This window comes from Paroedura picta, chromosome 4, assembly GCF_049243985.1.
Source record: "Paroedura picta isolate Pp20150507F chromosome 4, Ppicta_v3.0, whole genome shotgun sequence".
In the NCBI taxonomy this organism is placed as follows: domain Eukaryota; kingdom Metazoa; phylum Chordata; class Lepidosauria; order Squamata; family Gekkonidae; genus Paroedura; species Paroedura picta.
In genome coordinates, this window is record NC_135372.1 from 63355695 (window position 1) to 63367112 (window position 11418).

Consider the following 11418-nt stretch of genomic DNA (forward strand, 5'->3'; position numbering starts at 1 on the left):
ACTAGCAGCTGTAGGCTGCAGGGCTAGGTCTCATGCATCAAAATGTGTAGGAGAAAATATTCGAAATCCCACATGGCCACAGGCCATAGACTGCAAGGAAAGCTTTCTTCTTCATCATCCGCATGTAACTGCAAATCATTCTGCAAATCATTTTAGATCTTGAGGATGCACTTTGTTGTTTTGGTAGGAAATAAAACAAGAAGAACCAGCCAGTGGCAATCGCAGACCAGCCAGACGTGGCAGCAGCAGCAGCAGTAACGGACGTAGCTGCAGCAGCAGTGACACTGGCAGCTGTGAGGAGGGCCAAAGGTCCACTAGACGGGTAAAAATGCTGTCATTGTCATGAGTACAATAGATATTGTTTGGGGTGGGGATCAGGAAAAGGGATTTGCACCCAAAGCTCCACAAACCAGGTCCAGCTGACCGAGATGCCAAGCAGACCTCTTCATCTGGAGCAGGTCCGAATGAGAGCCATGCAAGACTGTACAGCTGTGTTCCTTTCAGGCAGCAGTGTCTAGCAAGGGTCTTCTGGGACGCAAAGCCATCCATCTGCTGATCTGTTGCACACATGTGCAACAGGATGAAGTGCATTAACGGCCAGTTCAACTGTAATATATAAAGTTTGACCTTTTGAGTCATAGAAGAAAACTCTGGCATGAGCTGTTAGAATTGGGATGCCAGGCAGCAGTCCTTAAATCCCTTATGCTAGCCTGGAAAGTCAATAGAACTGCTCTGAGTGAAGTTCAAGTCTACACAGATTGTGTTGTTTTGCTTGTGCTGTGTTGCATGAAGGCAGCTGCATACCTATACAAATAAGTCCATGGTGACATTGGGTGTTGTCACCATCACGTTCTTTCTTTTGGACTGTGAGCCCCTGTGCTGAGCCCACTAACTCCCTGGGCTGCGATTTGACTAGTAGGGACCATTGTACAGCTGTTGGTTAATGCATTTCCAATGCACTTTAGATGTCAATTTCCCTGTTTCATACAGGAAAATCCAGCTGCAAAAACACCCTGAAGGTCCATTATCTGACATGTGCGGAATTGGCCTAGCAGTCATACCTGTCTGTGCTGAATGCTGGATTTGTTGAAACAGTGCAAGTTCCACCTGAAACATTCTCAAAAAAACATGCACTTTGTTGTTTTGATAGGAAATAAAACAAGAAGAACCAGCCAGTGGCAATCGCAGACCAGCCAGCCATGGCAGCAGTAGCAGCAGCAGCAGCAGCAGCAGCAGCAGCAGAAGCAAGGGCAGCAGCAGCAGCAAGGGCAGCAGCAGCAGCAGCAGCAGCAGCAGTAGCAAGGGAAGCAGCAGCAGCAGCAGCAGCAGCAGCAGCAGCAGTAGCAAGGGCAGCAGTAGCAGCAGCAGCAGTAGCAAGGACAGCAGCAGCAGCAGCAGCAGCAGCAGCAGCAGCAGCAAGGTCAGCAGCAACAGCAGCAGCAGCAGTTCCTCTTCCTCCAGTTCTAGTTCCAGGGTCAGCTCGGAGGTGAGCCACAAAATGTTTAGTTTGTCAAATGCCAACACTGGTGGGATTTTGCTGTAGTTAGAAGTTGGGAGGGGCCATACAGGCTCAGTGCAGGATCAGTCTCAACTAGCATCCATGAAATGCTTTACACAGGAAACAGTGCTAGAATGTCTAAGTGGATATGATTTGTTCATGTTTTCATTAACTTATGTGTCTTTGAACCTGATTAGATCATCCAGCCTGTTTATAGTAAAATGCACATATGATACTTATATGCCATAGGTTGTTTTTTTTATTAAATACTGCAAAATAATTAGCAATTGTGTACTAACAGTAAAATATAAAATCAGAAAGAACAATTAGGCAAATCTCCACAGGTCTAGTTAATTAAATATTTCGAATTGCCCTACTAAAGGTTTCGAGAGAACTACCTTGTAAGCACATTCTCTAGAATGGTTTTTGAATTAAGGAAGCTTTTATTCCTTATTCTTGCTTTGGGGGGCAAAGGGATGTGGAGGAGAGTTTCATGTCATGACCTAAGTGAACATAGAGGTTCATGTGGAGAGCCAGAATGGATTAGTGATTAAAGTATCAGGACAGGACCTGACCCATGAAGCTTAGCTTGTGCCCTTGGGCCAGTCACTCCATCTTACCCCGTTCTACTGTACAGAGAAGGTACCGCATGCACTGGCCCTTGAGCTGCAGAGAAGAATGCACTCTGTGAAAATATCTGTTCCACTATATATTTCTGGTAAGGCCTTGGAGGAGGAGTGTGTCTCATGGCTTAAGTGCCACTAAGTGCTTCACACCCACTCAGGGCAGCTGTCCCGTCTCTGAGTGCCTCCTCCTCCTCCAACTGGCTTGCCTGTGTGTCCAGCAGCCAGCCAATCACCTTCCGTCCCCCACCCCTGACCATCCCCTCCTCCTTCCACTTCCCTCTGAGGCTTGGAGGTCCCTGCCGTGTGAGAGCTGCCCCTGCCAGTGAGTTCCCTAACAGCTGCCTGCAGGGGGAGGCCGTCCACAGAGTTCTTCCACTCCACCCCACCCCAATCTAGTGCCCATTGTATTCCTGAATACAACAGGCTTGGCCTCTGGTAATAAATAAAAAGGGAAAATATAATAAATAAAAATGTGACAAGGGTCTCAGATCTTTGTGCAGGAATTGAGGATCTTCTCTACTTCCTCCCCAGCAGTCCCTTCTGATCTTCGGAAAGATGATTCCTGAGTTATAATGGAATCTATGTGTAGTAATAGCCATGCTGGTTAGTGAAGTATCATGAGGAGGTGAAAGGAGGTAGTAAAACTGTTGCCTCCTCCCTCTTCCATCAGTGGTGCTGTCCTGACGAAAGAGGCAGGGAAAGTGATATTGCATCCTTCCTACATCTCACTACAGCCCATTAGCCCACGTAGCCTATTACTCCACATGGGCATTGTATTTTGAGAATGGACATTTCTAGGTCAGAAATTACTACTTTAGGGGGGAGAAAGCAGGGATGATTCCTGATGATTCAATGCTTTCCACTAGTGGATCATTGCATCCAGTCTTATGTATTTAAGCACTGATATTTTTTCACATAGGATATTGCTCATCTTGAAAGAATCCATGGCAGATTCCTTTTCTTTATATACTTACTTTAATTAAATATTAGCATCTTCTTAGCTGTTGGTTGAGTCCCTTGATAGTTAGAAGTTATGTATTAAGCATTGAAAGGACTGGCATTTTGGAAGGCTGAGAAAGGCAAGCTTTCCCTGAAAAATCGCTTTCATTAAAAGTTTTAAACCCACAGACACTTATTTTTAAACTGAAACTATTTCAGTTATGCAGTTACTTTAACCAGTGTTGCAATCTAAAATAATGTTTTCCCTGTTCATTTTAGATCAATTCATTGAGAGAGCATAAAATACCATCCCTGCTTGCTATTTATCGTGTCATCTACACAAACGGTAGACAAAAAGGCTACCTGATGGTCGGGTATAAAGGTGAAGACATCTCTAGGCCCAAGATACAGTTCATTATGTCAAACATCACACAACCAAACAAGCCAACAGCCTTTATGGAAGCCGCAATTCTGAACCCTCACAAGGCCGTGGTGAGTCTCTTCACACCCCGTATGCTTTCAGACAGCATCCAGTCCAAAAGCACATTCAAAAGGCAATGATACATGTAATAAACTTTTCAAACATCCTGCTGTGTCCCACAGGCTTTTGTGAAATTTGGCCAGAACTGCAAGCAATATGAGATGAAAGCCGTTGTTGAGACTGGTTTGTACAAGTATCGTCCAGCTTTGCAAATGAAGGCTGACTATGCCCGAGTTCCTCGTAGCATGAAGTGGATTACAGAAATGTGAGTAAATGTAGACATTTAAATCTTTGATTGATAAGGTGGCTGGTAGTGCCCAGAAGGAAAAGTATCAATTGATCTTTTCACACCTATGGTTGGAAGCACTGTGTTTGGTTTTCATTTTGCCTGGCTGCTGGTTCCTCCTGTGCCTGCTGCCACCCCCCAGACAATGAGATAACCAGGAGGGATGGGGAACAAGATGTCAGCCCACCCCCTCCTTCCTCTGCAGATGGGCAGGCCAGAGACAAAGACAAAGTCTTGTGCTAGAGAAAGCTCATTGGAGATGATTGTTTAAGCTCACGCAGAATGTCTTTACTACCCTTGGAGACTATGGCCTGCCTTTTGCTTTTTTTCCCCTCCAGAATTTCTTCCACGTTCTCAGATATGGTTGACATTCTTGACCTCTCACAAGAAGTGCGCAGAAACCCCTCTGGCCAGGTTAAGATGATTACAATTCCAAGTACTGCAGCAAAGTATGACATCATTCTCAAGACACCACATGTGAGTTCTTTTGGCATTACTTCCATAGTGGCTGGTCTGAAAGTACAAGTCTGAATGGATAGCAGAGTTCTGCTTCCTTAACCCTTTGTTTGTTTGTTTCACACACCCTCTGTTTGCTTTTCCAAAATCTGAAGGCATGGAACCATGCACATCAATGCTGGAATACATTAATGTATCTGTTTGTTTTGAGGATGTTCACGGATATTTTGCTGCAATTTTTGGTATGGTGCAACTGGGCCAATAGAATTTAATTGACCTATAGCAGTGGTCCCCAACCTTTTTATCACTCACCGGGGACCACTCAATGCCTTTTACTGAGGCCCAGTGGGGGGGTAGTTTACTCCTCCACTCTCAACCACTCTCTGGTCGCTATGGTAATGTTTAAACATCCCTTCTAAATAAGATACAGACACGCCACAACAATGAACATAAGGAACATTTTATTTTCACTCCTGAAAATATTCACTATTTTAACTCATGACAATGACAAATCAATGCTTACCCTGAGCTTGTTTCTCTGCAACGAGATAGTCCCATCTGGGAGTGATGGGAGACAATGACACCCAAAGTGTGTTGTAAAGGGCTGAGGGGGATGAAGTAAAGGGCCGGGGGGAGAAGGCGTCCTTCGGGGCCCACCTCCAATTAGTCGAAGGACCACATGTGGTCCGGGGCCCACAGGTTGGGGATCGCTAACCTATAGTACAAGATGATATAATAGAGTTGAAGTGAAAAACTGCATAATGAAGAGGCTGAAGGGGATTGTGGGCTTCGCTTGAGTTACATCCTTATGTCTGTCTGATATGTCAATAGAAAAATTGTGCTGAAGGAACGCTAGCTGTATTTAATTGCTCATTTTTTCCTCTTCCTTTACAGACACTCACCACTGTTTCAGATGTTCTGTTCCCATGGTCATTCTCTGAGGAAAGTCTTAACCCAGTCAAGCCACCACTAAACTTGCTAGAGTTGATCAGGGAACCTACCCACAAAGGTCAGTAGTTTACCAGCTCCATATGATGTAATCATTAAAAAGATATTCTCTCTTTTCATTTAGTTATACATGCATATATATGTATGTGTATACACCCCCCTGAGCCACATGACAGGGCAGTGTATAAATTAAATAAATAACAATAAATGTATAAATAATCTAGAAAAATGTATTTCTTTGAACATACCAGCCTTTTTCACAATATCATGTTACTTTGAGTATAATAAAATAAGACATTTCAGAAACAAATTTTTAAATCTAGTTTACTACTAGACATAAAGCCGACCAGTTAACATTATTTGTCCTGGAAGAATGAATGGGAAATATTAAAATTACTAAAAAATGATCTTACACAAAATGACTATAAAATGTGCACAGCTTTGCTCTCAGACCACAGATAATATATTCCTTGAAAAGTACTGTTCATTAGTTGTTTCATAAATGCAAAAATATTTCCTTCCCTGTTATTAGGTGTTTGTTCAGTGTATCGTAATAATCTTACAACCTTTACTGGAGCTGAAATCCAAGCCCTTCTCGTTCCAAATTGCCCTCTGATCTTGGCTAAGTATCGTTGTGAGCGTACGCATTTCTCTGTGATGATGGTGCAGCAGTCCAGCGATGATTTCACAAAAGCCCTTATATTTGAAGGTCCAGAACGGTAAGTAGAGCTAATCTTTGTACATCAATACAGTAATCCAGTTCGGTGAAAGGGTGTGAAGAAAAGTTTCAGCCTCTTAATGCAGAAGCTGTAAGTGGCAAGAAAGGCTCCTATATTTCTAGCAATTTATAGAATGTATAAAATATAGCTGGTCAGAAGGATACTTGCAAAGAGTGACTAGATAATGTATTAAAATAGATTCCTATAGAAGGACAATTTCTATAAAGAAATTTTAACAACTGCCTGTAAAATTGTTAGGGATCCTTTTTCGTCCTCCCCTATATTCCATTTTTTTTTACTGGATTTGTTACACTCTCTGTAGTTCAGCATCTGCTGACTGTGACATCCCATTCTCGAATTGGGATATTGGCATTAGGATTTATGTGATGTATTATACTGTTCCTGTTTCATTGTTCTTTAATTTGTGCAATGCAGTTTTATTGCACTGTTCACAGCGTACACCGCCATGTGTTCATTGCATTGCCTTTTAGAACTCTAATCTGCCTTGAGTCTCAATGAGAAAGGGGGACAACAATGTAGATAAATAATTAAGAAAAGCACACAATTTGATCATACCAACTGATTTGAACAGAAACAGTATTCTCACATCTCATGTATATCCAGTCAGTTCAAGCCACTATAATGATGTGTTTGTTACTGTCTTTGATCTTTGCATGTTTCTGCATAGTAGAGTGTTTCTTAACATATACAAACAGTTCTCTGGATTTCTGAAACTTATTATACAATATTTTTTTAAAAAACTGGACCGTACAGGGACATGATTTGACTTGAGTTATATCCTTGGCTCTGTCAAAGTGAGCAATTTCACTCAGTGCTCAATAGCAACACAGCACAAAGGTCTATTATGCACGGCCACTGAAACGGCGGCATGGAGAATGCGGAGGAGGAATAAGCAAAGCAAACCACTTACACACGAGATGGAACGCAATGGCAGCAAAACCCAGATTATGCACGCGGCTACTCCGGAGTCGCTTCTGATTGTGCCCTGGTCCCGGGAAGCTCCACTTTCTTCCGCATCTCGCTAACGCTGCTTTTTTGGTGGCATACATTGACTCTGTGCCCGGTTGCCACCTGCAGCATGCATAATTGGTGATCTTAGCCGCCGCCATTCCACCATTTATTTGTTGAGTGGACTCTGTGCATAATGGGCCAAAGAAAGGCACCTTGGGTTTGGATTCTAAGCCTTGCTGTAGCCCTTCTTTATTTGTTGTGAGGTAGTTCTCTGTTGCACAGTGTTTCCCTTTGGTGCTCGGTGGTTTTTAGCTCCTTGAAGGATGTTGTGTAAGTCAACAGTCCTAGTGCTGGAGGAATACTCTGTGCAGTAGAGGAATGCTGCCACAGAGCTGCATAAGAAAGGCTTAGGAACCCATTTTTAATTGAACCCTACAAGAGCAGAAATATGCTGGAGGCTTTCTTCCAGTGGAAGATTCATTACTAAATGGGAAAGAAACCACTGGATCTGGCCCACTATGTGGCACATAATAACAGTCTGACTGTCTTGTCTCTTTCTCGAAAGCTGTGATTTGTGATCACAGCAGATTAACTCCCCTTTTTTCTTTATTTTTTTTATTAGAAAAATTAAATTGTCACTGAAAGATGGAGCCTACCAAATTGAAATCAATGGGGTTGTAGTTCCTCTGACATCTGTTCCACACCACCTCAGACATGGTACGTAGAAGGGCGTAGCTGCTACCTTTTAGCTCAGAGGCCGCTGAATGTGCCTGTACTGTAGAAGCAGCAGGGGATGGGGGGGGGGGAGCAGGCCTGCCCTGACCCTGCCTCACTTGCTACAGATGCTTCCCCCCTCCTGTTCCCTTTACTACATTGACACTGCTGATATAATGACAATTGTACTGGGCCCCCTGCCCACTTCTCTCTTCCAAACTGAGCTATGGAGCAAAGCCACAGCGCAACTTGGCTGTGAAAGAAATAAGCTAAAAGGGTGGCACCGGCTTGGGGGGGGGGGGCTAAAGGGAGGAGGGATTGTAGGGCTTAGCTCTGAAGTTTCAAAGGCTTCCCACCCTGTACTGACTACAGGTCAAGCATCAACATGGATACTTGGCCTTCAACCCTTGAGCTGGATCAAAGGATATTCCCTCCTTTGTCTGATTTAAAGGGGGAGAAAGTTCAGTAAAAACAGAGGGGGCCTCCTGCTGTCTGCAGGGGGAATAATCCCTGTCTGGAAGTAGCCATAGATGGAGCAGTATGTTCCAAGGTTTGAACAAGATCATTGGGAGACCAAACCTCACCAACATCAATGTAAAAAACAGCTCTCTTGAAAAAAATTAATCATGCTCCAACTGAGGATTAGAAAATGGTAGCTAAAATGTTTTTATAAATCTCAACAAGTTATTGATGCCTCCTCACTTATGAAAAAGATACCTCAGAAAGGTTTTACACACTGGAATATTCAATATATCAAGGACAATAGTTTAATCCAAGAAACCTTTTATTAGTTTGATTTGTCTGTTCCCTCCTCTTTTCAGAGAAAATATCATTTTTTTTTTTATTTTACAGGTGAATCCATTCTCATCGTAGAAAGAAATGGTCAACTTATACTCAAGGCTTATGATGCAGTAACTTGCTACTATGATGGACATAATATCACGGTATTTTTCTCTCTACAATGAATGTTTTCAGGATTGCAAAATGATTGCAAAGTAGAAAGCAAATCTGTGCTTACCTGTCTTTTTATCAGAACAAATTATCCGCCCTAGCTGACAATGGGAAATGCTGGGAAAACTCACTCAAATCCTTTGCTTATTCAAATCAACAGAACCTGTCTTGAATTCAGATGTTTTTCTTTGCTAGGCTAAAGAATATTGTTGCTAAACTTCAGTCAATTTTGAGAGGCATCTGCTTTCATGTATGGTCGAAACCAGTATGCCACCTTCCAGCTCAGAGAACAGCAAAGAGGTGGCATTCTGGCAACCCCCCCCAACAGTTATGTGCCAGATGCAGGGCAATAGTCTTTGGAGGAGTTGTCTAGCCTCTGGTTTGGCAAAACAAACTCAGTATCCTATAAGCCATTTTCAATTTTTACTATTGGCAAAACATGAAATAGTTTTGTCTTTGTTTTCCTGAAGCTTGCAGCAGACTCCAACAAAATGCAAGGACAACTGCAAGGGTTATGTGGGCAATTTGATGGTGAGGAATTCCAAACTCCAAGTGGATACGTAGCCAAAAACCTCTTGAGCTTTGTTCAGTCTTGGGTGCACACCGAGGGACCCTGTGAAGGAGGTAAATACATTCTGATAACTTAAAAAAAAAATCTTATTTCCTTGCTAAGTTAACCAGCATCAAGATAAGTCATTCTAGAAATGTCAGTAAATTATTATTATTATTATTATTATTATTATTATTATTATTATTATTAATTCAATTTTTCCAATAGGGGATAAGTTTATTGAACTCTGGGAGAGGTACTATATAAAAGCCTCTAGTCTTCCAACTGGTATTGAACGATTTCTGCTTCTCCTGTTGCAGACTGCAACCTGCGGCACTCACATGTGAAACTTGATCATACGATTAATTACCTGGGTGAACAATCAGAATGCTTCACTGTTCAGCCTGTGCTGCAGTGTCGTGCGGACTGCTTAGCAACAGCTACCACTGCCATTCCAGTGGCTCTGCATTGTCTGCCAGCTGGTGAGTTAATGTAATATCTATTTCCTTGGGGTACCAAGAAGAATTTATTCTAGCAATCTTGAACATGGGGCATAAAGCAAACCTTGTATTTGAACAGAAAATTAAGGAAGCATCTTCCTGTGCTAATGATTGGTTTAAAAAATTGAGCTTAGTATGACGATTGTGACTTTGCATTAGTCATCCAAAAGGTGCATAACTTAACACTTTTTGGGGTTTTGTTTTAACTGCTAGAAGCAGGATTGACTTTGTGCAGCAGGTGGATCAGGATTTCCCAAATCAAACTAGAAACCAAGGGGTGGGTATTAACTGGAAAAAAAAGATAAAAATACCAAAAATACTCTGCATCCAAACTCTACCTAGAACCACAGAGCAGTTGTATACATCCTTCTAAGGCACTACAAATCCCATGTTTTTGCCATGATGCAGCAGAAAGTTTTCTAGCACCTCACCACCATAAGCTGCTGATGGACATGAATGAGTTAACAGCAGTTCTGAGCACATGGAAAGTCCAGTTCTAAGTCTTCTTAGTCTGGAGTCCTACTGACTATGTTTAGGCGCCCATCCTGAATTGGATATGTATCCTGCTGATTCTATGTGAATTTGACCTGTGTAATACATTTTAGACGAAAACATAAAAATGCTTTTCCAACTTTCAGGGTTTCCATTCTTATAGCTTTTTCATTTTGTTGTCTCCAGGCTCCACAACAAACTTACTTGATACACAGACGAGACTAGACCTGAAGTCTGAAGATCTGGAACATCTGGTTGAAGTTCATAGGTCGTGCTCTTGTAAAAATCGACGATGTGCCTCATAAGTTTCTGCCCCAGCAAATTAGAAACCTATAGTGTTGTTTGCAGTCAGGATTTTCATTCCAGGCAGCTGCACAAATGTTAATTTAAGTATTTTAAAAGTCTGAAGAAATCTGACCTTGTAAAGAAAGTCAAACCATATCCTTGTAGAAACAAGGTTAACTATTAATGAAATATATGATTTCCTAATAAACACTGGCATTCAAAAAGAAAAAAAATGCATTGAAGGCTCTTTCAGTATTTCAGTATATATGCATAAAGGTGAACTGTTTTGTGTGTGTGTGTGTGTGTGTGTGTGTGTGTGATTGGATACTTTCCAACCTAAGTGGAAATAAAATCAGCACCCAAACCCACATGTATAAAATAATCTAGTCTCCCTGAGGGTATAGCTGTGTCAAGTTGTTTTTTTTTTCATTTACTCCTCTTGTCCTTAAGAAAATGGCTTCCCCTTCCTACACCACTCCCCAGGATGTGTTCTTGATTTGCTTAGAGATTTCAGAATTAATGATAAAATATGGGTTGGGTCCAACCAGCTTTTCAGCTGGTGAAAAAGGAGCAGATCCCCTTTGGCCACCAGAAAGGCTTTGCAGGAAATCATGGAACCTGCAGCAGAGGGAGCATAGTAAGGAAGGGAAAACAAAATAACAGACTCTATCAACCAAAATTAAATGTGTGTGTGTGTAATTTTATATTAAATCACTTACCCTATTGAATGGGAAAGTGTCTAAAGCAGCCCTTTTCAACCTTTTGACTGTGGAGGAGCCCCTAAAATAAATTTTCAAACTTTGAAGACCTCTGGGAGCGATGCCAGCTGGCTATGCTTCCCTGTCACACCCCCTAGAAGTGACATATCACACCCTCCTTTCGCTCCCCTTCACATACCCCTTTACTACTACTATGGTGGCTCTGCCTCATGTTGGCTTGAAAAAATGACAGGAGCTGAGAATATAGCCCATCCCACCCATACCACAACAGAACCAACTCTC

The 11418-nt window shown here is 42.1% G+C and overlaps 1 protein-coding gene across 2 annotated transcripts in view; it reads left to right on the top strand.

The window, feature by feature from the left end:
- LOC143835486 (vitellogenin-2-like) overlaps nucleotides 1-10650 on the top strand; it is a 29041-nt gene extending 18391 nt beyond the window's left edge. For both annotated transcript variants that reach the window (XM_077333157.1, XM_077333158.1), the window contains 12 exons: nucleotides 188-322; nucleotides 1151-1486; nucleotides 3343-3555; nucleotides 3667-3809; nucleotides 4169-4307; nucleotides 5181-5295; nucleotides 5767-5953; nucleotides 7548-7642; nucleotides 8492-8583; nucleotides 9061-9214; nucleotides 9461-9622; nucleotides 10319-10650. In XM_077333157.1, the coding sequence (XP_077189272.1) occupies nucleotides 188-322; nucleotides 1151-1486; nucleotides 3343-3555; nucleotides 3667-3809; nucleotides 4169-4307; nucleotides 5181-5295; nucleotides 5767-5953; nucleotides 7548-7642; nucleotides 8492-8583; nucleotides 9061-9214; nucleotides 9461-9622; nucleotides 10319-10437 (1890 nt within the window). In that variant the 3' untranslated portion in view covers nucleotides 10438-10650. The remainder of the gene's footprint in view (nucleotides 1-187; nucleotides 323-1150; nucleotides 1487-3342; nucleotides 3556-3666; nucleotides 3810-4168; nucleotides 4308-5180; nucleotides 5296-5766; nucleotides 5954-7547; nucleotides 7643-8491; nucleotides 8584-9060; nucleotides 9215-9460; nucleotides 9623-10318) is intronic.
- Nucleotides 10651-11418: the final 768 nt, after the last annotated feature.